This window comes from Euleptes europaea, chromosome 5 (genome assembly GCF_029931775.1).
Source record: "Euleptes europaea isolate rEulEur1 chromosome 5, rEulEur1.hap1, whole genome shotgun sequence".
Classification (NCBI taxonomy): domain Eukaryota; kingdom Metazoa; phylum Chordata; class Lepidosauria; order Squamata; family Sphaerodactylidae; genus Euleptes; species Euleptes europaea.
In genome coordinates, this window is record NC_079316.1 from 88,610,154 (window position 1) to 88,633,599 (window position 23,446).

Consider the following 23,446-nt stretch of genomic DNA (forward strand, 5'->3'; position numbering starts at 1 on the left):
TAGTGAAGTCTGGAGTTTCTTCTAGATTTCATCAATAGTAAACATTAAGGCATGGGTGCTAATAATTGTGGATCTGACTTAGGGAAAGAAAATTATTCCTAACAGAGCCTTATTTCTTTCCTCAAGTCTTGTGTGGAGTTTATACCAAGACTGATATCAGAGCCCCGCAGTGCTTCTGTTTAGAGATGGTATTGAGACACAAGTATAATTCAGAGCTATTGTTTCTAATGGTTTATGCTGTTCATTTTATATAGTTTGGTAACAGTTTTAGAGGAATAGAAAGCCACTTCTTGGGTGATGTATTTCATAAAAGATGTGAGAGGTCACTTGTTTGGGGGTTTCAGGTAAATTGGAGGGCATCCTTCTTCTCACTGTCCAGAAAGACATAAGCACAGTACAGTACTGGTTTGATAATTCCAGGGAAGCCTGGGTGTTAGGCCCCCTAACTATCCCAGCACCACGATATGTCATAATGGCATAGGGGACCAAAGCGAACAGGAAAGAGCAAGGCACTGCTTTCTCAAAATGAACCAAAGCTTCCAGGGCTCTGGAAAACCATTTTGGGACCTGTGGCAAAGATTTGGTTGCTGTCATGTAGCAATAAAGTTAGGGGAGAGCTATGCAGCTGTTATGGAAGGCTAACTGAAGTTATTCCAGTGTGTCTGCTTCCTCCTTTAACTAGGGCAAAAAATATATATTCCATACTGAAATACTGTCCCACTCTTCCTTATAAGAGGGGCCAAAGGAGAATCCAGGATGTCTAATAATCTTCATTATTCTAGCATCCTTTAATTGGATTTTTGTTTCTCCTCATTTACCTTGTGTTACCTCTGGGATAATTTTCAGCTGCTCTAGAATTGGAAGAGATCAAGTGAAGTTGTTTGCTAGGGTTTCATAGCTGAGTAACTCTTCCAACGTAATTAAATGTGTGTGGTTAGTAAGGGATGTGCCAGAAAAGAGTCTTCTGAATTGTGATTTAAGTAATATTTAATAAAACAATTTCTATTCCATTACCTACCAGAGTTTGGGGGCAAGAGGGCAGGCTTTAGGATTCCTAAATCCCTGCAACGTTATTTATTCGTTTAGATATTTATGCCTGACTTTTCTCCCCACTGGGATAGATTTACCAACTCCTGGTTGGAAAATCCCTGCAGATTTGGGGGTGGAGCTTGGGGAGGCCAAGGTTTGAGGGAGGGGTCTCAGTGGGGTAGAATGCCATAGACTCCACCCTCCGAAGCTGCCATTTTCTCCACAGGAACTGATCTCTGTGGTCTGGAGATGAGATGTAACTCCCGAGGAACCCCAGTTCCTATCTGGAGGCTGGCATCCCTAGCCGGAACAAGAAAGTATACTGATGAGGGCTTTTTCTGCATTTCTGGGAAAACTCCAGGCCCCACCTGGAGGCTGGCAAACCTACACTGGGGACCTAAAGCAGTTTACATGATCATACTTCCCTCCTCCATTTTATTCTCTCAATCGCCATTGTATATGAGATAGTTTAGGCTCAGGGAAAATGACCCGCCTAGTGAGCTTCTATGGCAGAGCGGGTTTTCAACCCTGGGTCTCCTAGTCTGACACTCTGACAATCAAACCATGCTGGCTGTAGCATAAAAGAGAGGACAAGATGTCTGTGAAGCAGTTCAAACCGAAGATTCGATTTTTTAAAATTTCAGTTCAGTTCAGGTACCTTTATTGGCATAACAAACATTTCGCTAAATACAGTAGAACACAGAAAAGCTGTTATAAGGCAGAACAAATTGTAATCATACCAACAAGAAAGTTAGCCACGGTTTCAATAATATTAGGGTCCTGATTGTTAAGAAGAGTGAGAGCCATTGAATAATTAGGAAATTCCTCAATCTGAGTCAAGATAGGATTTAAAACGTAACGTTTGATAGAAGGAGCACCGGAAGAAAACATGTTGGATAGTTTCAGCCTCTTCATTGGAGCAAGGGCACAATCTATCAGAAAGGGGAACACCTTCACCATTTCAGCATAGTTGCCCAATTCCTGTTTAGGTCTCTTTCCAGTTCAGGCTGGAAAATGTTGTGTGGGGCAGAGAGTGCAGTGCCTCTGCACAGTTTCACGATGTATAGAAAATTAAGTTATTGCCAGGGCATCTGACCCCAAAGGAAAAAGACATGGTTATTGCTGCTTATTTACATTCTACTTTGCTGTTTTCATGCTTCATTTAAAAGCAGAGATAAATTTTAATATTACCAGAGGGAGGTGGAATCATTGTAGCTTAACACTGTGAACCCCTCCTTCCAAGTGCCGGACTCCACTTTTAGCATTAGAAATCGTCTTTGGTGATCCTTATTCTTGCAGTTGATGTTGGGTTACTTCTGAAGAGAGGTGAAATAATACTCTGGGACTATGGCTCAGTTGTCCATGTTCATTTAGGCTGATTGTGCCAGAGGCAAAAATGGACATGATGCTTTTCTGGAGGGAAGAAACGATTAAAAACATTCCACTGAAATGTGTTCGAAATTTTAAAATGGCTTGTATGGACAAGCTAAAAAAATCCCTGGTTGGTTTGGGCTGGAGACAGCCAGATGGCAGCGTGAAGGCCGGGCTACTGCAGTCATGTTTTGTCTGTTTGTTTCATTTTGAGTTCATTGTGGAACCCTGTATTGGGGCTTGCAGTTTAATGGTGGCAGTTGTGGGTCTATAAACAGAGCTTCCATCCAAGTTTGGCCAGCGAATGGAATGCTGTTGGGCCCTAATTTCCCCCCTTCAAGATGGTCCATGACACAAAGAGTAACCGAACAGATGTTTGGACAATTTTGCCTTTATCTTTATAGAATAGTAGCAGTTACCTGGTGGCACAGGCAGGTGCTTCAGTACATTGGTTTTGCACAAGTTTTTCCCCCCCTGGTAGTGCTGGTAAAGGACTTTATTGTTCTTTTCTGTACTGAGTTCACTGGTACTTACTTCCAAGGAAACATTACCTGGGCTATAACCTGTTCCCCCATGCAAAAGCTTGTTCCTGTCTTAAGAGGTTGCCAGCATTCCTGCGTGTGGTCTTGGGAAATATCTTGCCCTGTCTTTTTCCAGCCGTGCTGTCCCCCACTCTCACATCCCCAATTATCACAGCCTGTTTGTTTGTACTGATTCATTTTCATCCTTGTGTTGGGTCAGTAAATTCGATTTTAGCAGACGATGTACCCAGGGCCAGTGCCAGGCTTTTTTGCACCCTAGGCAAGGCTAACTATATGCTCCCCCCATTGCAAACCAATTTTCAAAAACAAATGTCTTGTAGGAAAAAAAGCACAAAACTCGAAATTGCCCCTCAGGTCAGTTCTGCGCCCCTTTGAGGTCCGCGCCCTAGGTGACCGCCTACTTCGCCTAATGGTAGCACCCGCCCTGGATGCGCCCAGTAACTTATCAGTGTCATCTCAGTTATTTCTACTGTGAATGGATGTACAGATACAATTATTCAAATATGATAGTCATAGCGGGGGACAAGGGAGGCCTGTAGTTCAGAGAGGGGAACACAAATGTATAAAAACCATTCAAAAGACTACTACAAGGACACTAGCTAAAGCAAAATATGCAGCAGATTTAAAAACTACGCCAAAGAAGGAAACAGATGTTTCTCCCTCAGTTTATGAAATAACACCAATGTGTGTAGCCTTGGTACAGATTTCTGCTGTTCTGTTTCTTCGTGGTTGTGATTGTCTGTATTTCCTTTTAGCTCCTCAGAGGAACTTTGAAATTGCCTTCAAGATGTTTGATTTGAATGGTGATGGAGAAGTGGATATGGAAGAGTTTGAACAGGTAAATTTTCTGGGCGCTTCAGCCTGTGAAATGTCTTTCCTTGTGCTAAGTTATAGCACACTTTAAAAAAACCCAATGCTACACCTTTGTAGCTGCGCTGAAGTCAAGAATTATGTTTCCTCTGCTTCTGATTGCTAAATGTAGCACCCTTTTATTCTCTGGTTGTGTGAGCAAATATATCATCTTTAAAGTCCTGACTGTAGCATCTCTCTGTCTCTCTCTGTAAGAGATCTTGAGATGAAAGGTATGTGCATCACTTGTTGGTAGTGTGCCTTATAATAGAGGACTGGCTGTTGACTTGTCGCACCTGGCCTGTCCTTTATACACTGAGCCCCGGAACAAGTTTTTGGCAAACATACTTTCAGCGTCACAATTATCATCTGATGTTGACAGATTAAACTATTTGTTATCAGATATGGACCCTTATATTTCCCAAAAAATGGCACTGTATGGCCTGGTGGCCAAGAAAATCAGGGCAAAGCAAATCACAACAGGTAGTAAAGCTGGATAGAGCCAAATGGGCGCATTTTAATTTCTTAATTTTGTATTTTTTTAATGATTCTGGTTCTGTACATTTTGACCTGTTATATTGTTATACTGTTTTAGATTGTAACGGCCTATGGCCTTATACAATAAACTTGACTTGTCACACTTTTCTCTGCATAATGTATCCTGAACGTCTCCATTCTCTAATTTAGAGCCATTTTTCCACCATGCCTTTTTTGGGGGGCCAAGACTCAAAATGAGGGCATGATCTATGTACGATGGAATGTACAGTCTAAGTTCAAGAATTGGTTCACAAGAATAGGATTTGTGTGATCTCCATTTAGGGGCCAAGTCTCCTCTTGGTAGAAAAAGTTGTGTGAATTAGCCCCAGGTCTACTTGAAAGTTTGTTTTCCTTTCCACTGTACACACTTGAATCCCAAGGTAGGATGCTTGCAAGTAAGCAGTGAGAGTGTCTAGCAAGGATACAACTTTGGCAAAATTCAGAAAAGCATTGGTCTTCGACTGGATGCATTTGTGGAGTTGTCTGTTTCCTTTCCAAAAAGTATTAGCTTCTGCCATATTTGTTAATATCTCATATTCAGGAAAATTAGAACAAGACAAGTTGATTTTAGGAAAACAGTTGATCCAAGTATTGGGAAAACAACCCACTTTCCAATGATGCAACACATCACCAACAGAAAATCCCAAAGCTAGCTTCTCGTATGTGTTGACATGTAATTAATTTATTTTGCTTTACATTCAGAATGTTTTAGTTTCTTCTAACCTGTTATTTCTGTGTCAGAAAGGCTTTTACTGCTCTGAGAATGCTAAAATACCTTTACTTGTAAATTGAGAGAACTGCTGCAGAGTCAGAACAACAGCGGGTGTGGGTGGGGAGGAAAGGTGAAAGCATTTCCAGATGGAGCACAATTAAGCTGGATGCATGCCAAGCAGGACCCTAAGGAACACATTCAGAAAGGGAGAAATAAACAAGTTGTTTACCAGTTGTTTCAATTACCACTAAGTCATCCTGGCACAAAACAGCAGCTTCTAACAGCGCCACATTCTGTCGCTCATCGCTTATGTGGGTTGAAGATCCAATCAGCATCTCTTGCTTGAAAACACAACGTATTCAAAAGCATTGGTTTGACCTGGTATCTTTAAACAATTGCCAGCATGTTGTACTCTAGTGAGGTCTCTGTGGTCTTCTGTCAACCATGAAACTAGGCAGAGGGTAAAAGGGGAATATCACTAAAAACATGTGTATATTGTTCTAAAAACAGGCCTTACCCATCTGTGTGTGGCATAAAATTGAAGGGAGGAAAGGGGTATTCATGGCTATTAGTTAAAATGGATACTAGTCATGCTGCATACCTATTCTCTCTAGTATCAGAGGAGCATGCCTATTATATTAGGTGCTGTGGAACACAGGCAGGATGGTGCTGCTGCAGTCGTCTTGTTTGGGGGCTTCCTAGAGGCACCTGGTTGGCCACTGTGTGAACAGACTGCTGGACTTGATGGGCCTTGGTCTGATCCAGCGGGGCCTTTCTTATGTACTTACGTAAGGAAATGTTTATGTCCCCCGTTAAGGGCTCCTACCTGAGGCCTCAACAAGTACCCAAGAAGCCCTGATTCATGACTGGTGTGCTGAGAACCTTTTATGCGGGTTTGGCTTAAAGCCTGTTGTGACAGATTAAGGGTTAATATCTGTCAATAACTGTAAGTGGGCGGAGCTTAAGGGAAGAGACTCTGAGCTGCTGGGAGAGAAGAGGTCTTCTACTCTGGGTTCGGGTGTGATAGGTTGTGCCTGGTGTGACTGGGGCAAAAACCTGAAGGGTGACGAAAGAGAGTTTGGGGAGAAAGGTCCCTACTCTAGTCACTGAGGGGAGGAATAGTCTCTGGGGAAGTATTCCTGGCCCAAACATTGCGTGAAAATGACTAAGTGCTGTGAAGTAATTCCACAGAGAGAAAGGAGAAGGGAGAATCTCCACATTTCCTAGTTTGAGGCAACAGAGTATACACATGAACCTCTGTGTGCAGGTTATGGGACTAAGCTGCCTTAAAGTGTTGGAAACCTAAATTAGATAAAATATCATCTGTGCAATAAGTGTTGAGCAACTCATTATATGTATAGAAACTTTGCACCTTTCCTTAATACTAGTTTTCCCTCGCGTACCTTTCCCTGTGGAATATAATAAAATTCTGTTGTTTTATTGTTAAAGTGAGTAAAGCCTCAGGTGTCTCAATTGTCTGAGGTAAAGCGAAGTAGGTGACAAGGGAGAGATTTCTCCCCCACCACCACCCGTCACACCTGTGTCAAGGGCCAGGCCGAAGCATCCTGGCAATGTAGCATATTGTGCTTACTTAAAAGAAAATCAACTTCCTGGAATTTGAATATTTAGAGTGGATAGGCCTGTGACTAAAATGGAAAGTTATCCTTTCCTTCATAGGAACATACAGCAGGGGCGTCCAACTCATTTGTTATGAGGGCCGGATATGACATAAATGTCACTTGGTGAGCCATGCTATGCCTCACCAGACCATATCAGGACTGGGGGTGGCTGCCTCCCACAGCAAGTTTCCCAGCCCAGATCAAGAGTGAGGGGGGGTGTTTTGCTTTGGCTGGCTCGTGGGCTGGACAAAAGCTCTTAGGGGACTGGATCCGCCCCCCAGGCCATATGTCTGACACCCCTGGTCTACAGTCTTTGGGCATGTTTCCATGGTAAGATTTGAGGTTTTATTTTTCTTTTGCAACAGCTCATGATAGATAGCATTTAAATACTGCAGCATAAAAATGAGTAAATCTCTGAAGCAATCCCCTATTGAATCCCAGAATAAATGTAGGAAAGCTGCCAAGACGTGAGGCATCAGACCTGCTAGGGTTTTCTGTTGATTACTTTTGTTTTTAGCCTCACTGCTTCTCTACCCCACCACTCACCCGCTCCTCTTTTTTTGTATTTGTATTGCCTCGCTGCTAGATACTAGATAATTTTTATCTGCATATATTCACATTTACATGTGCAAATACATTGTTGCTGGGTTTTGGCAGATTGCATTCCTAATATTTGCTGATGACATTTTATGGTGGCGGCTGTCAAGATTCATTGCAGCTGGGCAGCTGCTGGAATTTGATTTTGACCTTTTGTGTGTTGAAACATAAGGCCAGTTATTAATGTGTGCTAGAGCCTATTCTCTGGTTATACACTTAAATCTCAGGCCTGGGATAATTTTGGAAGATTGCTACAGGAATTGTGGAATTCTGCCACAGAAACTTGGTTTCTCTGTGTGTCTACTTGTTTGACAATAGTACACGTTAGTGTACTTGCTTAGTATTAATTTATTCTGTGTGATTTTTATATTCTTGTGATGTGGCTTTGATTTCACTACAATAGACTGATCGTTCTGAACATTAGAGACAGGAATCCTCAAGGAACACACAATAATATTCTTTGGGAGATTTGATCTCCTTCCTTGATCTGCTTTACCTACCCAGGCTTTATACACGTCTTTGAATAGGTAGGATCTAAATGTTATGCCATTATTTAAACAGAGTGATCAAGTCATAAACTTTAGATTCTACTGTTTGTAGGCTAAGACTTTTAAGACACCAAATGCTACTAAGACTCCTGTGTTTTATTGTAGCTGATGGAGCCACCCCTTTGGAAATTTGGATGGGGCCTATAACCTAGTGGCCACCTCCACTTGAGTAACTTGGTGTTGTGAGCCCATGAGCTGTGCTGAATTTTTACATGTTTTTGGCTTTTCCAGACTTTTCCAAGCATGTTGTGAGGTTGTATGGTGCGATTCGTTTCTACCCTTTTCTTTAAGTTGGCCAGGTTCACAAGTATGAGTACAGATTGCTGAGCTCCTCTTACTTGGTCTTCAGTAATTCTTAGGAGAATCAAAGCGCCCCCCCCCCACGTGAACACATGAAGCTGCCTTATACTGAATCAGACCCTTGGTCCATCAAAGTCAGTATTGTCTGCTCAGACCAGCAGCGGCTCTCCCGGGTCTCAGGCAGAGGTCTTTCACATCACCTACTTACCTAGTCCCTTTAACTGGAGATGGCAGGGAATGTACCTGGGACCTTCTGCATGCCGAGCAGATACTCTACCACTGAGCCACAGCCCCTCCCCTATTTATTAGGTGGCCCAGGACAACATTGGTGAGCTCATGCATGATGGGAGGGAGTAGCCAGCTGGTGGATGCCCCTGAAGCAATGCTGTTTGCCCTCTGGTGACTTTATGGAAGTTCTAATCAAGTTGGGAAGGTAAAGCATTTATTCATATGTTCATTCACAAGAAAAAGAACCTTTTCCCCAAGTGTTAAGAAATTGGAATGTTCCAAACACTGTTGCCTGCAGTAAGGTGATTTGCACAGCAAGGCTGCCGATTTACAGGTCCACCATGCAGCTTCCGTTGCCATAACTGTTTTTCTTGACTTCCACAATCTCTCAGGTTCAGAGCATCATTCGCTCCCAGACGAGCATGGGCATGCGTCACAGGGACCGTTCCACTACAGGGAACACCCTGAAGACTGGCTTCAACTCTGCACTGACCACTTACTTTTTTGGAGCTGATTTGAAGGGGAAACTGACCATCTCTCACTTCTTGGAGTTCCAGCGCAAACTTCAGCATGACATCTTGAAGCTTGAGGTTAGTGTCTGACACATTAAGATTTGGGGGCTCAGCCGCTTACTCTTGTGCTAGGCTTTGATTCCATCAACTATCTCTTAGCTTTGGGAAAGACGAGCCTTTGGAACTCATGAGAATTTTGAGGCCATTGGTAATTAATGAGCAGTTCTACAGATTATATCAGTATACTTCATGTTGAATGAAGGGACCAAAATGCCAAACTGTTGAAATCAAAAGAAGGAATGATGAACTCATTTCCTAGCCCGCATCTGATTCGAATATTGCTGGTACTTGACATGTGGTTAATTGGCTCTTAAAAGGTTACCTTGAAAATGCAGTGCTTTCATTTAAGAGCAATGAGTGAATCTCAGCCAGCGCATCTCTATAGACTGGTTTTTATAATGTGTCATAATTGCTGACTTGTAAGTCACCTTGAGTTTTCCCAAAAAGGTGGGGTAGAAACATTTTAAATAAAGAACCTGAAGAGGTGTTAGGCTAGTTTCTCTAGAATTTCAGCCTTTGGTGTAGTGGGTAGAGTGTTGGACTAGGATTTGAGAGACCCGGGAGTGTTGGACTAGGATTTGAGAGACTCTGCCGTGGAAGTTTACTGGGTCACACTGGACCAGTCACACATTTGCAGTTTAACCTACCTCACAAAGTGGTTGTGCGGATAAAGTGGGAAGAGAAGAAGGATGTAAGCAACTTTGGGTTCCCTGTTGGGGAGAAAGGCAGTTATCCATCCACTACTTAAAAAACATTTCTACAGGAAACTGATCTATATCAAATCAAGCCTGAACTGACCCTAGAAGCTAAAATGACTAAACTGAGGCTATCGTACTTTGGTCACATTATGAGAAGACAAGAGTCACTAGAAAAGACAATCATGCTAGGAAAAGTTGAGGGCAGCAGGAAAAGAGGAAGACCCAACAAGAAATGGGTTGACTCTATAAAGGAAGCCACAGCCTTCAATTTGCAAGACCTGAGCAAGGCTGTTAAAGATAGGACATTTTGGAGGACATTGATTCATAAGGTCGCCATGAGTAGGAAGCTGCTTGATGGCACTTAACACACACACAGAGAAAACCGATGTGGCCAATTATCGCCTAGTCTTTAATCTGCCCTTCCAGGGGCAAAGTAATTAAGAGACTAGTAGCAGAACAACTTCAGGTCTTCTCAAATAATTCGTCTACTCTGGCCCAGTGAAAACTTTCCACAAAAAGCAGATTTGGGTTGAGAGAGAAAAATTACTTGTGAGAAACCCCTGGCCCCATTGTTTTCACATTTTCTCCTGCTGCTTTAGACCCCCCCCCTTTTTAAAAAACCAACAGGCAGTAACTAGGTTAAAAATATACCTCCTGGTGGCAACAAGATCCTCATGGATGCCAGGTGTTTGAGCGATATTTCTGACATACCATTGACCTTGCAAATCCACTGCAGTCTGGAACAGAATGATGGAATTAATAACAGCCTCTAGCAGTTTCCAACACTTTAATGAGCAATTAAAAAGGTTATGTAAAGAAGCACTGAACCTTTAGCTTTCAAGTCATGCATTAAAGTAGCTTAGTCTGCAAGAAGTTGTTCTGCAGATCCCCACCACTCCGGGCAAGCTTTTTTCCCTTCCAGTCCCAGAGACAGGCAGGGGAAGAATTCCTTGGGACAGCAAGAGCAAGGGAGAAAGGACTAGGAAGGAAGGTACACAAGTGAAAACCGAGTGCTTTTAAAGTTCCAGTGGTCTCCTATGTGCCACTGTAAAATTAACAGATGTACAACTTCAAATGCTGAATCAGTAGTGTGGGCATAGTTATTTTACATAAAGGAACAAGATTCTGGCATCCTATTCAAAGTTCAATTATTGATAAGTTTAAGATACAATACCCAAGCATGTAAACAGCTAGCACTAAATCAATCAAAAGTAAAAGTATTTATTTTAATGCTTCATTTCTACACTATTTCTTTTGAAACTAGCATTTTTGCTCCAAGGGGAAAGTAATAGTAAGTGGGAATTGAAAAATGGTACCCTTCCCCTTGAAAGACATTGATTTGGTTTCACATTTTAAAAGGATCTTCTGCCAAAGGCATGGTGGGGTGTCTACAGGGCTTTTAAAACCCTAGGAAGGAAATTAAATCAGATTATACATAGATTATCGATAAAATTCTCCCATTCTTAGGTTTGGTCTGTTTGCAAGACTTCCCACTTCATTCTACCCACAATGCCAACTCTTCTCCACGGGAAGCAAAAATTGAACACAAGACTCCAATGAAAATGAATTCAGGGCAGAATAATGGCCCAGACTTGAAGTGATCACATTCACTAATGTATGGAAGTACTTTTGGCCCTGACAAATACAATTTGTGGCAACATAATCTCTCAGATGGTTTTTCACATTGCGTTTAAAGCAGCATTATTATATACTTGATTACATTTCTCAGAAGAAGCAGATTAATTTCAGATGACTGCTGAGTATGACAACCCATTTTAATTAACAAAAATAGCACTAAATTACAACCCTTATATACAGCCTGAAATCTGATTAGCATATTCGTCTTTGGCCTGGTGAGACTTATGATTGCATTAAGTGACTATTGATTTAGACATAAACCACAGGATACACAGGACTAATATAGATTTCTATGAAAACCTGCTCAACCACCTCCCGCTTCAGACATTCCTTTTGTGCTTAAAAATCTTGCCAAAGAAACATGTGGATCTCTATTGGTGCTTTGGAGCCCCCAAAATGCAGAACTATAGTTTGCAGATGCCTGAGACTTGGGATCAGGAGAAGCAATGGAAAGCAGGGCCTCAACGGCAACACTGGATCCAAAAGCCTCAAGCCTACCGTGTAAATTTAGGATTGCCAGGTCCCTCTTCGCCACAGGCGGGAGGTTTTTGGGGCAGAGCCTGAGGAGGGCGGGGTTTGGGGAGGGGAGGGACTTCAATGCCATTGAGTCCAATTGCCAAAATGACCATTTTCTCCAGGTGAACTTATCTCTACCGGCCGGAGATCAGTTGTAAGAGCAGGAGATCTCCAGCTAGTACCTGGAGGTTGGCAACCCTATATTATACCCTGCTGAGGTTCCTCCCTCCAAACCCCACATTCCTCAAGCTCCACCTCCAAAATCTCCAGGTATTTTTCAACCTAGAGCTGGGAACCCTAGTCTTGTCCCAAATACAGGAAGGGTTTTTCTGGCTCCCATTATTCCCTTTGCAGTAAGAGAGAATACCTTTGACTAGGCCTATTCTTTGTGTTTTAGTCTCTATTGGTCCTCACTAGGGTTGTCAGCTCTAGGTTGGGAAATACCTGGAGATTTTGGGGGTGGAGTCTGAGGAGGGCAGGGTTTGGAGAGGGGAGGGACCTCAATGTCATTGAGTCCAATTTCTAAAGCGGCCATTTTCTCCAGGGAAACTGATTTCTATCGCCTGAAGATAGGGTAGCCAGGTCCCTCTTCACTACCAGTGGGAGGTTTTGGGGGCAGAGCCTGAGGAAGGCAGCTTTTGGGGCGGGGAGGGACTTCAATGCCATAAGCTCCAAGTTCCCCTGGGAGCAGATGGAAAAACTGTTCCAGTAACAAAATATCCTTCAGATCCTGAAAAGTCTGCACCCCTTCTGCCGCCAGCCAACTGTCAAAGTTCCTAGATAACTGGGCTGCTGTTGCCGGGTAACTCTTACTTTCAGAGCAGTCCACCTTCCGAAATGCTTTGCGGTAGGACTCAGCTGACAAACCAAAATGTTGTTGGGCTAGCTTTTTAAATGCCCCATAGTCCCTTGTTTTACTTGGGGGCAGATTTCCCATAAGGTCCAGTAGTCGTCCAGATATTTGAGCTCTTAGCACCCACATCCAGTGCTTGGTAGGGATTGAAAAGTCCACACAAGCCCTCTCAAAAAGCACAAAATAGGCCACAATATCCATACCATCCTCATATGAGGGCAAAAGATCTTTGTTAGCTTTCCAGGTGGCAAGGGGGTCCCTCTGGCTTCTGGCTCTATATGGGGAGAAATCTTCCTCACCTTCAGACACCAAATCATCTCTCCATTGGACCCTCCTTGGCCTCAAACGTCTCATGGAATTATAATCCTCCCAGTCTGCCCACTCATCTCTCCGTCCAGCCCTGCTCCGCTCTGCTCGGGCCCAGGCATGGTACTGTTCCTCCTCAAGAGTCAGGCAGTCTCTGGACCGGGGCATTCTACTTTCTCCATAGTGGGGGGGGGGGGCTCCGCTCTCTCTCCCATTGTCTGGCATAGTCTCTATGGCTGGACTTTCCCCCCTCCACAAAACTCCAGTGCCATTCTCCCGGGGAAATTTCTTGGGGAATCTCCTTCCTCCCCCTCCATTTCTCACCCGTGTAGGCTTCTTGGCTGTAGCCTTGACATCTCGGTCCTTTTGGCAGGTCATAAAACCGGTCATCCCAGTCAATATAAGCCTCCAGCTCCTTTCGTCTCCTCTCAACAACGCTCTCCCATTCCTCCTGTCTGCTTACAAATTCCTTCGCTCGGGGCATGACCAGGACGGCTGAAGACCGCTGGAGCTTATCTTTTCCTCTCAGGAATTCTTCTCTCTCCCTCCTAGACCAAGCGTCCTGGGAGCCAGTCACATCCATCGTTACAAAACTGCTGCTGCCTCTCCTTTCAAAAGACAGTCTTTCCTTTGCCATTTCCAAAGAAAATAATCCTAACTAGCACCTCACAAAATAACAAACACGCTTGCCACTTCAGCACAAAAGAAGTGTAAAATGACCTTTAGGATTCATAGGCTTCTAGGCCTGAACCCAAAGAAATCCTGCAATCCAAGAAATTGAGGGACCTCATCTTCTAGACAGTTGTAACAGCAGATCTCCAGCTAGTATCTGGAGGTTGGCGACCCTATGTAAATTGCTTCTACTGCTTTTTAACTCTGCCTTCCCTGCCCATTACCCCAACATGAATCCTAATACTTGTGCTGCCAACAGGAAGTCCAAAGCAGCAGAAGTTGGGGGGGGGGGGGAAGACATATGAGCACATGAAACTGCCTTATACTGAATCAGACCCTTGGTCCATCAAAGTCAGTATTGTCTACTCAGACCAGTAGCAGCTCTCCAGGGTCTCAGGCAGAGGTCTTCCACATCACCTACTTGCCTAGTCCCTTTAACTGGAAATAACAGGGATTGAAACTGGGACCTTCTGCATGCCAAGTAGAGGGAAAAATCAGGTAAATCTTCCCCCCATGAATTTGCCAGTTAAGAATTTCTATAGCATTAGTCATGCTAAGTAGAATCACCATTTCCAAGAGCAATATACAAGCTGCTGGGAACAACGGGAGCTTTTTTGCTTTGCTTCAGCGATTGGAAACATAATAGTGGAACCGACATATTTTTGATGTGTTTATAAGTGTTATACACATGGATGACTGGCAGGCAACAAATATTCTTAAAAGTTAGCTAAAGTCTTATACTGACCAAGGTATTTCAAGAAAACATGCTACCAACAGCTCAAGTGATGTCCAATTCATTTTCTCCTGCACCCACTGGTAACCTTAGCCTATACTGTTCTTCTGTTGTAAGTCACAGCGCCACCCATCCTCCTTTTTTTGCCGTCAAGTCGCAGCCAACTTATGGCGACCCCGTGGGGTTTTCAAAGCAAGAGACATTCAGAGGTGGTTTTGCCATTGCCTGCCTCTGCGTAGCAGCCCTGCACTTCCTTGGTGGTCTCCCATCCAAATACTAACCAGTGCCAACCCTGCTTAGCTTCTGAGATCTGACGATATCAGGGAAATCTGAGCTATCCAGGTCAGGGCTAAAAATAGCCTAGCGTCTCCAGCCTTTTAAGGCAGGTTCTTATGATTCCTCCAGTAAGCTTCCTAATTGCATCATCACTTCCCCAAAATGTGCTCCCAAAATGCTGTTCCTGGGGATCATTTTGGCCTGCAGAAGGAGAGGGCTGGCAAGAAATTCATCCTGTGCTGGCAGAAATCCTCCTTCCACAGAAATGCCCTGTTGCATCCAAGCCAGAATCTGTTCTTTTGCCATATGAATGATCAAAACTAGGCACTCATCCAAATAAGGGCTCACCAACCTCATCCCACAGCATTAGTACTTCACAGCCTTTCTGGAAAATCAATGCATCCTAGAACGGAGTAAAACTTTTCCTGTCAGCGGTGGACACAACATTTTAGTGACTGCACTGACGGACTTTTTCAGAACTGTAAGAAGAGCCATCTCCATATTGGAAGTTAAAAATTACAGACCAATTTCACTATTAAACATTGATTATAAACTATATGTAGCAATTTTAGCCAATAGATTAAAAAGAGTATTGAATCAATTAATACATGATGATCAGGCTGGATTTCTACCAGGAAGGTTGATTAGTCAGAACGTAAGGGTGGTAATAGATCTTTTAGAATATGCGGAGCAAGACACAACACCAATAGCTTTAATATTTTTGGATGCTGAAGAAGCTTTCGATAATTTTAATTGGCAGTTTATGATTAAGATATTGGATTTCATGGATTTTGGCGAAAGTTTTAAAACTGCTATAAAAGCCATATATACACATCAAACAGCTAACTTGATTGTAAATGGACTATTATCACCAAAGATTGAAATTCAAAGGGGAACGAGACAGGGCTGTCCTCTTTCCCCTTTACTTTTTATTTTAGTTTTAGAGATTTTACTGAATAATCTTAGAAAGTCTAATGATGTAGTAGGGCAGTGCTGGCGAACCTTTTAGAGACCGAGTGCCCAAACTGCAACCCCAAACCCACTTATTTATTGCAAAGTGCCAACACGGCAATTTAACCTGAATACTGAGGTTTTAGCTTAGAAAAAACAACTTCCCTGGACTCCCTGCTGGGCAGCGGGGAGTCCAGGGAAGGGGGCAGGGCCTTTGAACTGCTCCACGCTGCCTGCAAAAACTGCATTAGAACAAAAACTGCATTAGACCTAATATAGATGGGAACCAGACATCCATAGTGGTACCTTCACATTCAGAGGCAGTCTACCAGTTGTGGGAGGGCTGTATTCTCCATTCTTGAGGAAGTCCTGGAGAGACCTAGCAGGCATTTGATGGAATCAGGAAAGTTTTCAGGGAGGGACGGAGGGAGGAAAAGGAAAGGAAGAAAGGAAGGAAGAGCTTTCTGGCCAGGGAAGGAAGGGGGCTTCTGGGCTGGTGAGTAGGGCGGCAGCCACCTCGTGCGCCAAGGAAAGGGGGTTTTGGTGGGGAAGGGGGCTTCTGGGCCAGCATGAGAGGCAGCTGCAGCCTTGCAAGCTGAGGAAAGGGGCTTCTGGTGGGGGGGGGGAGAATGAGGCTTCTGGGCCGGCGCGCTGCCACCTTGCGCGCCCAGGAAAGGGGTTTTGAAGGGAGAGGGGAAAGGGGGCTGCAGGGCAGCTGCCTTGCGACCCAGGAAAAGGGTTTTTGCCCATGGAAGGCACCGAGGGAGAAAGGGAAGGGGGCTGGAGGGCCGGCTCGCGAGGCGGCAGCCGCCTCGTGCGCCCTGCAAAGGGTTTTTTGGCCGGGAAGGGGGGGAGGGAGAGGGAGAAGGGGGCTGGAGGACGACAGCCGCCTCGTGCGCCCTGCAAAGGGTTTTTGGTTGGGGAGGAGGGGAGGGGGAGGGAGGAGGGGAGGGAGGACGACAGCCGCCTCGTGCGCCCTGCAAAGGGTTTTTTGGCTGGGGAGGAGGGAAGGGGGAGGGAGAGGGGGGAGGGGGCTGGAGGGCGGCAGCCGCCTCGTGCGCCCTGCAAAGGGGTTTTTGGCCAGGGAGGGGGGGAGGGAGAGAAGGGGGCTGGAAGACAGCCGCCGCCTCGTGTGCCCTGCAAGAGGGTTTTTGGCTGGGGGAGGGAGAGGGAGGCTGGAAGACGGCAGCCACCTCGTGTGCCCTGCAAAGGGGTTTTTGGCCAGGGAGGGGGAGAGGAAGAAGGGGGCTGGAGGGCGGCAGCCGCCTCTGCGCTCTGCAAAGCGGTTTTTGGCTGGGGAGGAGGGGAGGGAAAGGGAGAAGGGGGCTGGAGGGGGACAGCTGCCTCGTGCGCCCGCAAACAGTTTTTTGCCCGGGGGAGGGAGAGGGAGAAGGGGGCTGGAGGGCGGCAGCCGCCTCTGCGCTCTGCAAAGGAGTTTTCGGCCGGGGAGGGGGGGAGAGGGGAAAGGCTGGGCGGCGGAGAGTCCAGGGAAGGGGGCAGGGCCTTTGAACTGCTCCGCGCTGCCTGCAGGCAGCGCAGAGCAGTTCAAAGCTGGCGGCTGGGAGGGCAGGGGCCCCGCCACCCAGCTGAGCCGTGCGTGCCAGCAGAGAGGGCGACGCGTGCCTGAAATGGCACGCGTGCCATAGGTTCGCCAACACGGTAGTAGGGCTACGAATTGGGAGAAATCATTATAAACTTAAGGCATATGCTGATGATTTAGTATGTTTTTTGACTGATCCGATTGAACAATTTGATAGATGGAATAAAATTTTGGAGGTTTATGGAAAGCTTTCAGGTTTTAAAATTAATAAAGCAAAAACTAAAATATTGGTTAAAATATGACTCTTGCACAGCAACAAATATTACTCAAAAAGACGGGACTCAGTATTGAAAACAAAGTCAAATATTTGGGCATATGGATATCGAATAATAATCTTAATTTATTTCAGGATAATTATGCAATTCAATGGCAACAAATTAAAAAAGATTTGATAAGTTGGGGAAAACTACCCCTATCACTTTGGGGAAGAATATCAGTAATTAAAATGATGGTTTTACCCAAAATGCTTATTTTGTTTCAAAATTTACCAATAGTGACAGGTGCACAGATATTTGAAAACTGGAAAAAAGATATTATGGGATTTCTTTGGGGTAAAGAAAGACATAGGATAGCATATAATAACCTAATAGAATTAAAGGAAACGGGAGGATTGGGATTACCGGACTTAAAAATGTACTATCAAGCGGCATGTTTCACCTGGATTAAGGATTGGATTCTATTGGAGAATCCAAAGTTACTAGAATTAGAAGGATATAAGCTTCGATTTGGGTGGCATGCTTATTTATGGTATGAGAAACAGAAAGTGAACAAAGAATTTAACTTACATATAATTAGGAAAAAATTATTACAAATATGGAATAAGTATAAAGATGTTTTAGAAAGTAAAACTCCCTGGTGGTTAAATCCAATAGAAGCATTCATGAGAAGAGGTGCACATTTAAATTTGGATTGCGAAAATTATAGAGAAATGTTAGATTATAGAGATAGGGAATGGATATTGAAAACACGTGAACAACTTCAAATAAAAGACTGGTTTATGTACTACAAGTTAAAAGATGTTTTTATTAAAGACAATAGGTTGGGTTTCAATTGTACCAAATCTAACTTTGAGACAATACTTTTAAAGGGTAATAAAGGTTTGATCGGAAGAATTTATAAAATACTTATAGAATTGAATTTAGAACAGGAAAGGATCAAACCGGTTATGTTGAAATGGATGAGAGATTTAGGTTATAATATTGATTTGGAAATTTGGGAAAAGTTATGGAAAAATGAATTTAGGTTTACTATTTCAAATGAAATAAGGGAAAACTTATATAAAATGTTTTACAGATGGTACATAACTCCGGTCTTATTAAGCAAAATGAAGAAAGATGATAAAGCGCTTTGTTGGAAATGTGGCACTGAGATAGGTACATTTATGCATACCTGGTGGTTTTGTGAAAAAACTAGGAGATTTTGGCAATTTGTTATAAACGAGACCAATAACTTGATTAAAGTTAAAATTAAGAGAGATCCCGCTTTTTGTTTATTGGGTATACCACAAAAAGATTTGGATAAAGGTGACAGAGTTATATGTCAATATAGTTTTGCAGCAGCAAGGATTGCTATTGCTAAAAAATGGAAGCAAACAAATAAACCTTCAGTTAAAGAGTGGAGAGAAAAATTATGGATGTATATGCGGATGGCCAAAATTACAGTATCTTTACATGGTAAAGACATGGATGAATTTAAAATTACATGGTTAAAGGCCGCTGCATATTGGGATAAATTGGCAAAAACAGAATTTAAAAATATAGTTAACGAATTATAGTATATTGTGATTTTAATTAATGTAAAATAATGTGATTTTTCTTTATTGTCAAGACACTCCATCGGAAGTCCATGGGTGATGGGCACTATGGTGGGGGGTGGGAGTTTGAATTAGGGCGTAATATATATTTTTAGATGAATAACAATGTACTAATGGAATTGTACGCTCTATAATTGTATGTATTATTTTCTTTTTCTTTTTTTATGTATTTTATATATATTTTTCTTTTTTTCTTTTTTTTGATTTATTATAAAAAACCAATAAAAAAATTTTTTTTAAAAAAGAAGAGCCATCTCCATAGCAGTTTTCATGCAAGTACTTTCAGTGGTTTCTGAACAGCTCTTTGAGCATGTGCTTCTTTCAGGACCAGGTGATTAAGACCAGAATGGTATGCACCCACTTGAGTTTAACAGAACAAAAGCCATCTCTCCTGGACTGCTTATTATCCCCGGCTTGGTGCATGTGCATCCATGTTGACTTTTGGTTAGAACAGAGAAGGGGTACACACAGATTTTCTGTGCATATCTGTACCAGTGAAATGCTATCATATAGCCTTGGCTAGCCCATCATTGACATACAGGAAAGGAGTCTGTACAGCTTATGCTTCATTTTTTAGGCTACAGCTAATTTAAACAACCCTTAGGTCTGCATTAAAAGCCAAAGTTTCAGTCTTTTATACTTGCTAGATGGTGGAAGAAACACCAGAGCGCTTTCACAAATAAACTGTGTTGTTTGATTAACAATATAACATTGATTTTTATTTATTTATTATTGAACTTATATCTCGCTTCTCCCCGACAAGTCGGGCTCAAGGTGGTTTACATCAATTTAATCAGCATATAAAATCAGTATAAATACAATGATACACATAGAACATATGATACACTATTAAAACTAATAAAAAGCAATTTATATAATGTCAATTAACCCAAGATTCAGTAACCACATATAAACCACATTTTTAACCTTCCAGTTGCCCATTTGCAAAGTAACAGACCTCACAGCATGTATTATTTGCACAGACCTTCTAAAATCATTCTAGAGTAATAGCTGCATTGGTCTGTTGCATCCAAAACCTGAGTCTTGAGGGACTTGAAAGGCCAAAACATGTGTATGGGTGCAGGGTTTCATGGTCCAGATTCCACTGGCCAGCTGCATGAGGTATTGCCCTCCATTGGCAGATAAGAGTAAAATATGGGTACAAAGACAAATAGGGTGATGTGAAGATGGGGCAATGTACTTAAAAATAACTTGGGAGTAACTTTCCCTTTCTTTCTTCTGTCCCCTTGCCAACTCCAAGCATCTGACAAAGTGGACTCTGTCCCATGACAGTACGTTCTTGATCTTGAGCGCCACAAGGTTTCTCTGCTTCTTAAGGAACATTTAGACTATGTTCCTGTGTCAGTTTGATTGAGAGTATCTTTCCATTAGGACCTATTCTTGAGAGGTAGCTGTGTTTAAGGAGTCAAAATAACAAAAGTGTCTTGTGGCACTTTAAAGACTTGCCAATTTATTATGGCATAAGCTTTCATGAGCTAAAGCTCATACATCAGATTCATTCATGCATCTGTCAAAGGCTCACAAAAGCTTATGCCATGATAAATCTGAGCCTTTAACAAGATTCTTTTGTTGTTGTTCCACTGACATTTTCCAAGTTTTCTGAATGTACAAAGAGCTGGGGTAATCTCTGTATGAAGCTTTCAGGCATACGCTATCAGAAACTGATCTTGTGCTGGCCAAGAGGATGAGCCACCATCCTCCTTCGAAGGACCAGCATGGACCTGAGGGAAGTCTCCTGGTCCTGCCCCCCCCCCCAAACCATACCCAGTGACCAGGAGTTGGGGTAGAGCGACAGACGGCAGCACAGAACCCTCAGCTAAGAGCTGCTGAGAGGGTGCGTCCTGTATGTAGATGGATGGTGGGAAGGTGCTGAGCCCAGTTCTGGGCCTTCAGAAGAACAAGAATTTTGGCTTGGTGGCTAGGGCCTGGTACACGCACATAGATCTGGTTTACAGTTGAGAGAGAATGAGGTAGTAAAGTGTTGAGGTGGTAAAATGGACTGTGCCACTTTAGCTTGCAGGTGAGGGGTTACATCTTTCAGTGTCCCCTTGGCTTAATAATCCTGTTAAGTGGAAAACTAGAACAGCATGCAAAGGGCGCTAAGGGAGAACTTTTTGTTTGCTAGGGATTTTTAAGTAAGTGAAGCTAAATCTCACTAGCTACAGTGTGGTGGGTACAGCCCATTCTACTACCTTATTGTGCACATCATGTTTCAAGTGATGCTGTGATGGCTGACGAGTGTCAAAGATTCCATATCCTATAAGTCATTGTAGGCTTCCTAAGGGAAGAAGAACCATAGATATAAACTTGAAAGAAGAACCATAGACATAAAAGCAGCTAGATAGGCTTTATTTATTTAAGATGGTGTTGAATCAGAACTCTGTGGAGCCCGCTGATACTCCAAAGGAAGGAGACTTTTAGTATAATGGAAACATTGTAATTGCTATGGACCAGAAAGTTCACAAGAAACAGAATTGTTAAGGTGAATTCCTGAGGTGACACTCTACCTTCTAAAGACTCCAAAAAGCACATGATAGTGAACAAATATGTCACACGAAAGCAGTAATATCCCCATGATGACTGTATAGTCTAAACTACATCTTAGACCAACACCTCTGGGGTGTTGGATGCACACCCGACAGTCCTGCTGGCTGAAGTTTAGCAGGATTTAAAATTAGGTGTGAGTGTCCACAGCTGAAACACATGCTTTGCACGTGCAAAGCTCCAGATTCATCTTGACATTTCACTTTAAAGAATCTTGCAAAGTAGGGCTGGGAAGGACCTTTGCTGGGGTCTCTGGAGAGCTGTTGCAACATGGGATACGCAGCTTCGTGTATTCATCTTTGGGGATGTGTAGTCTTCCAATCGGTCAGTTGAAAGGTGTGGAAGGTAGGTGGCTGCACAGCCTATGGAGCCTTGTGTCTTCTGCCTTAGGCCAATGGCAGCATCCCACACATCAGTGCGAATGACATGGATGACAGTGGTCTGAGCCAAGCTCTAAAGATTCACGGGCTACGGAAAAGAGGCAGCCATGCTGATACAACAGTACTTAAACCAGTAATAGCATCACACTCTTCTTATATCACCTCTTTCTTCCTACAAATACTTTGCATTAGTACTCCTCTTGCTTTTAGTAGAATTGTTTGCTATGGTAATCTATGCCTCTGAAATATTGAGTGTTTTTCATCTGAACATTTTTTTTTGGTCCTAACTTTATTTCTCATGTTCTGGCCTAGCTGGAAATACTGATGCCTTTTTTCCCTTGCTTTTCTCAGAGATAATTACAGTGGTTTCATTTATTCGATGCTGTGGGCACAGTATAAGTGGCGGCAGTGTGGGAAACTGTTCCCACGAGTGTCATCAGAACGGCTTGCTTTTCTTGCGCAGCCTGGCCCCAGAATTCTTGACTGCGATTGAGATTTGTGAAGTGCAGAAGCTGGTTGCTGGCTTGATGCCTCTTCAAGCCACTCATGGGGAAACTTTGTGCTTTTCTTGTTTTTTGATTGACAGAGTGGAATATAAAGTAAATTAAATGTCAGGCCCCGGGTGCTACATTGGATTTCGTCATTGTATGCATAGCAGCCAGTTGCCAGGAAATTCTGTGATTCTCATTTCAAATACTAGCAACAGATGCAGATCTGCTTTGTTTTGTAGGCCAGTTCTAGTCCAAGCTGTGAAGTGCTTTCCTGTTTGTGCTGCTTTATAATAATTAGAACAGGGGGAAAATGTTGACATTTGTGCAACCAACAGAATCCATCATTCTTGGTGCGTTTGCTTACATCGCACGTCAAGCCCCACTTCCTCTGACACCAGCAGGTATAGTCAGGTTATTCGAGACACGGCTTTGCAGTAAAATAGGCTGTGCTTTCTTCAACGGTATTTGCTTATGTCATTGGAGTGAGTCTTAAGTGCATGAATGTTTGCACTTGTACATGCCTGTGTCTGTGCAGGTCAACAACAGGCCCAAAGATCAATCAGCAAATCTTGGGGGGGGGGGAATCAATTTTACCATGATATTGCAAACTGGAGAACTCCTCAGGTAAGATAAGACACAATGCAATACAATGGTTTATTTTAACTGTGGTTGGTTTGTGAAACCAGAATTCAGCTCGCAGACTCAAATCTCGGTTTGCACAATGAAAATCGGTTTTGTTACTGTTGCTTTGGCCAGGCTTCTCTGTAGCCAAGGATTGTGTGAAGGCAGCACTGGGGAACAAGTCACGATGAACTCATGATATCCATGCTCACACATTGTGCAAAATTTTATTTAAGGCTGTGGTTGATAAACCAGCTTTAAACCTTAGCTTCAGATCTTGGCACCCCAACTAACTATGGAGAAGCCCATGTTCAGACAGTCACATTAACTACAGTTTCTTTATTCAGTGATTTCACATTAGGTTTGCACTGAGCCCATGTGTCTTTCATCCAACAGAAGCTGGTGTCTTTAACTTTCAGTGAAAAGTCA

The 23,446-nt window shown here is 43.2% G+C and overlaps 1 protein-coding gene across 1 annotated transcript in view; it reads left to right on the forward strand.

Moving 5' to 3' along the window:
* The window catches only part of MICU1 (mitochondrial calcium uptake 1), a 161,956-nt gene that overhangs the window by 83,302 nt on the left and 55,208 nt on the right, over window positions 1–23,446 (forward strand). Inside the window, exons 6-7 of the mRNA XM_056849440.1 lie at window positions 3,698–3,780; window positions 8,725–8,922. Of these exons, the coding sequence (XP_056705418.1) occupies window positions 3,698–3,780; window positions 8,725–8,922 (281 nt within the window). The remainder of the gene's footprint in view (window positions 1–3,697; window positions 3,781–8,724; window positions 8,923–23,446) is intronic.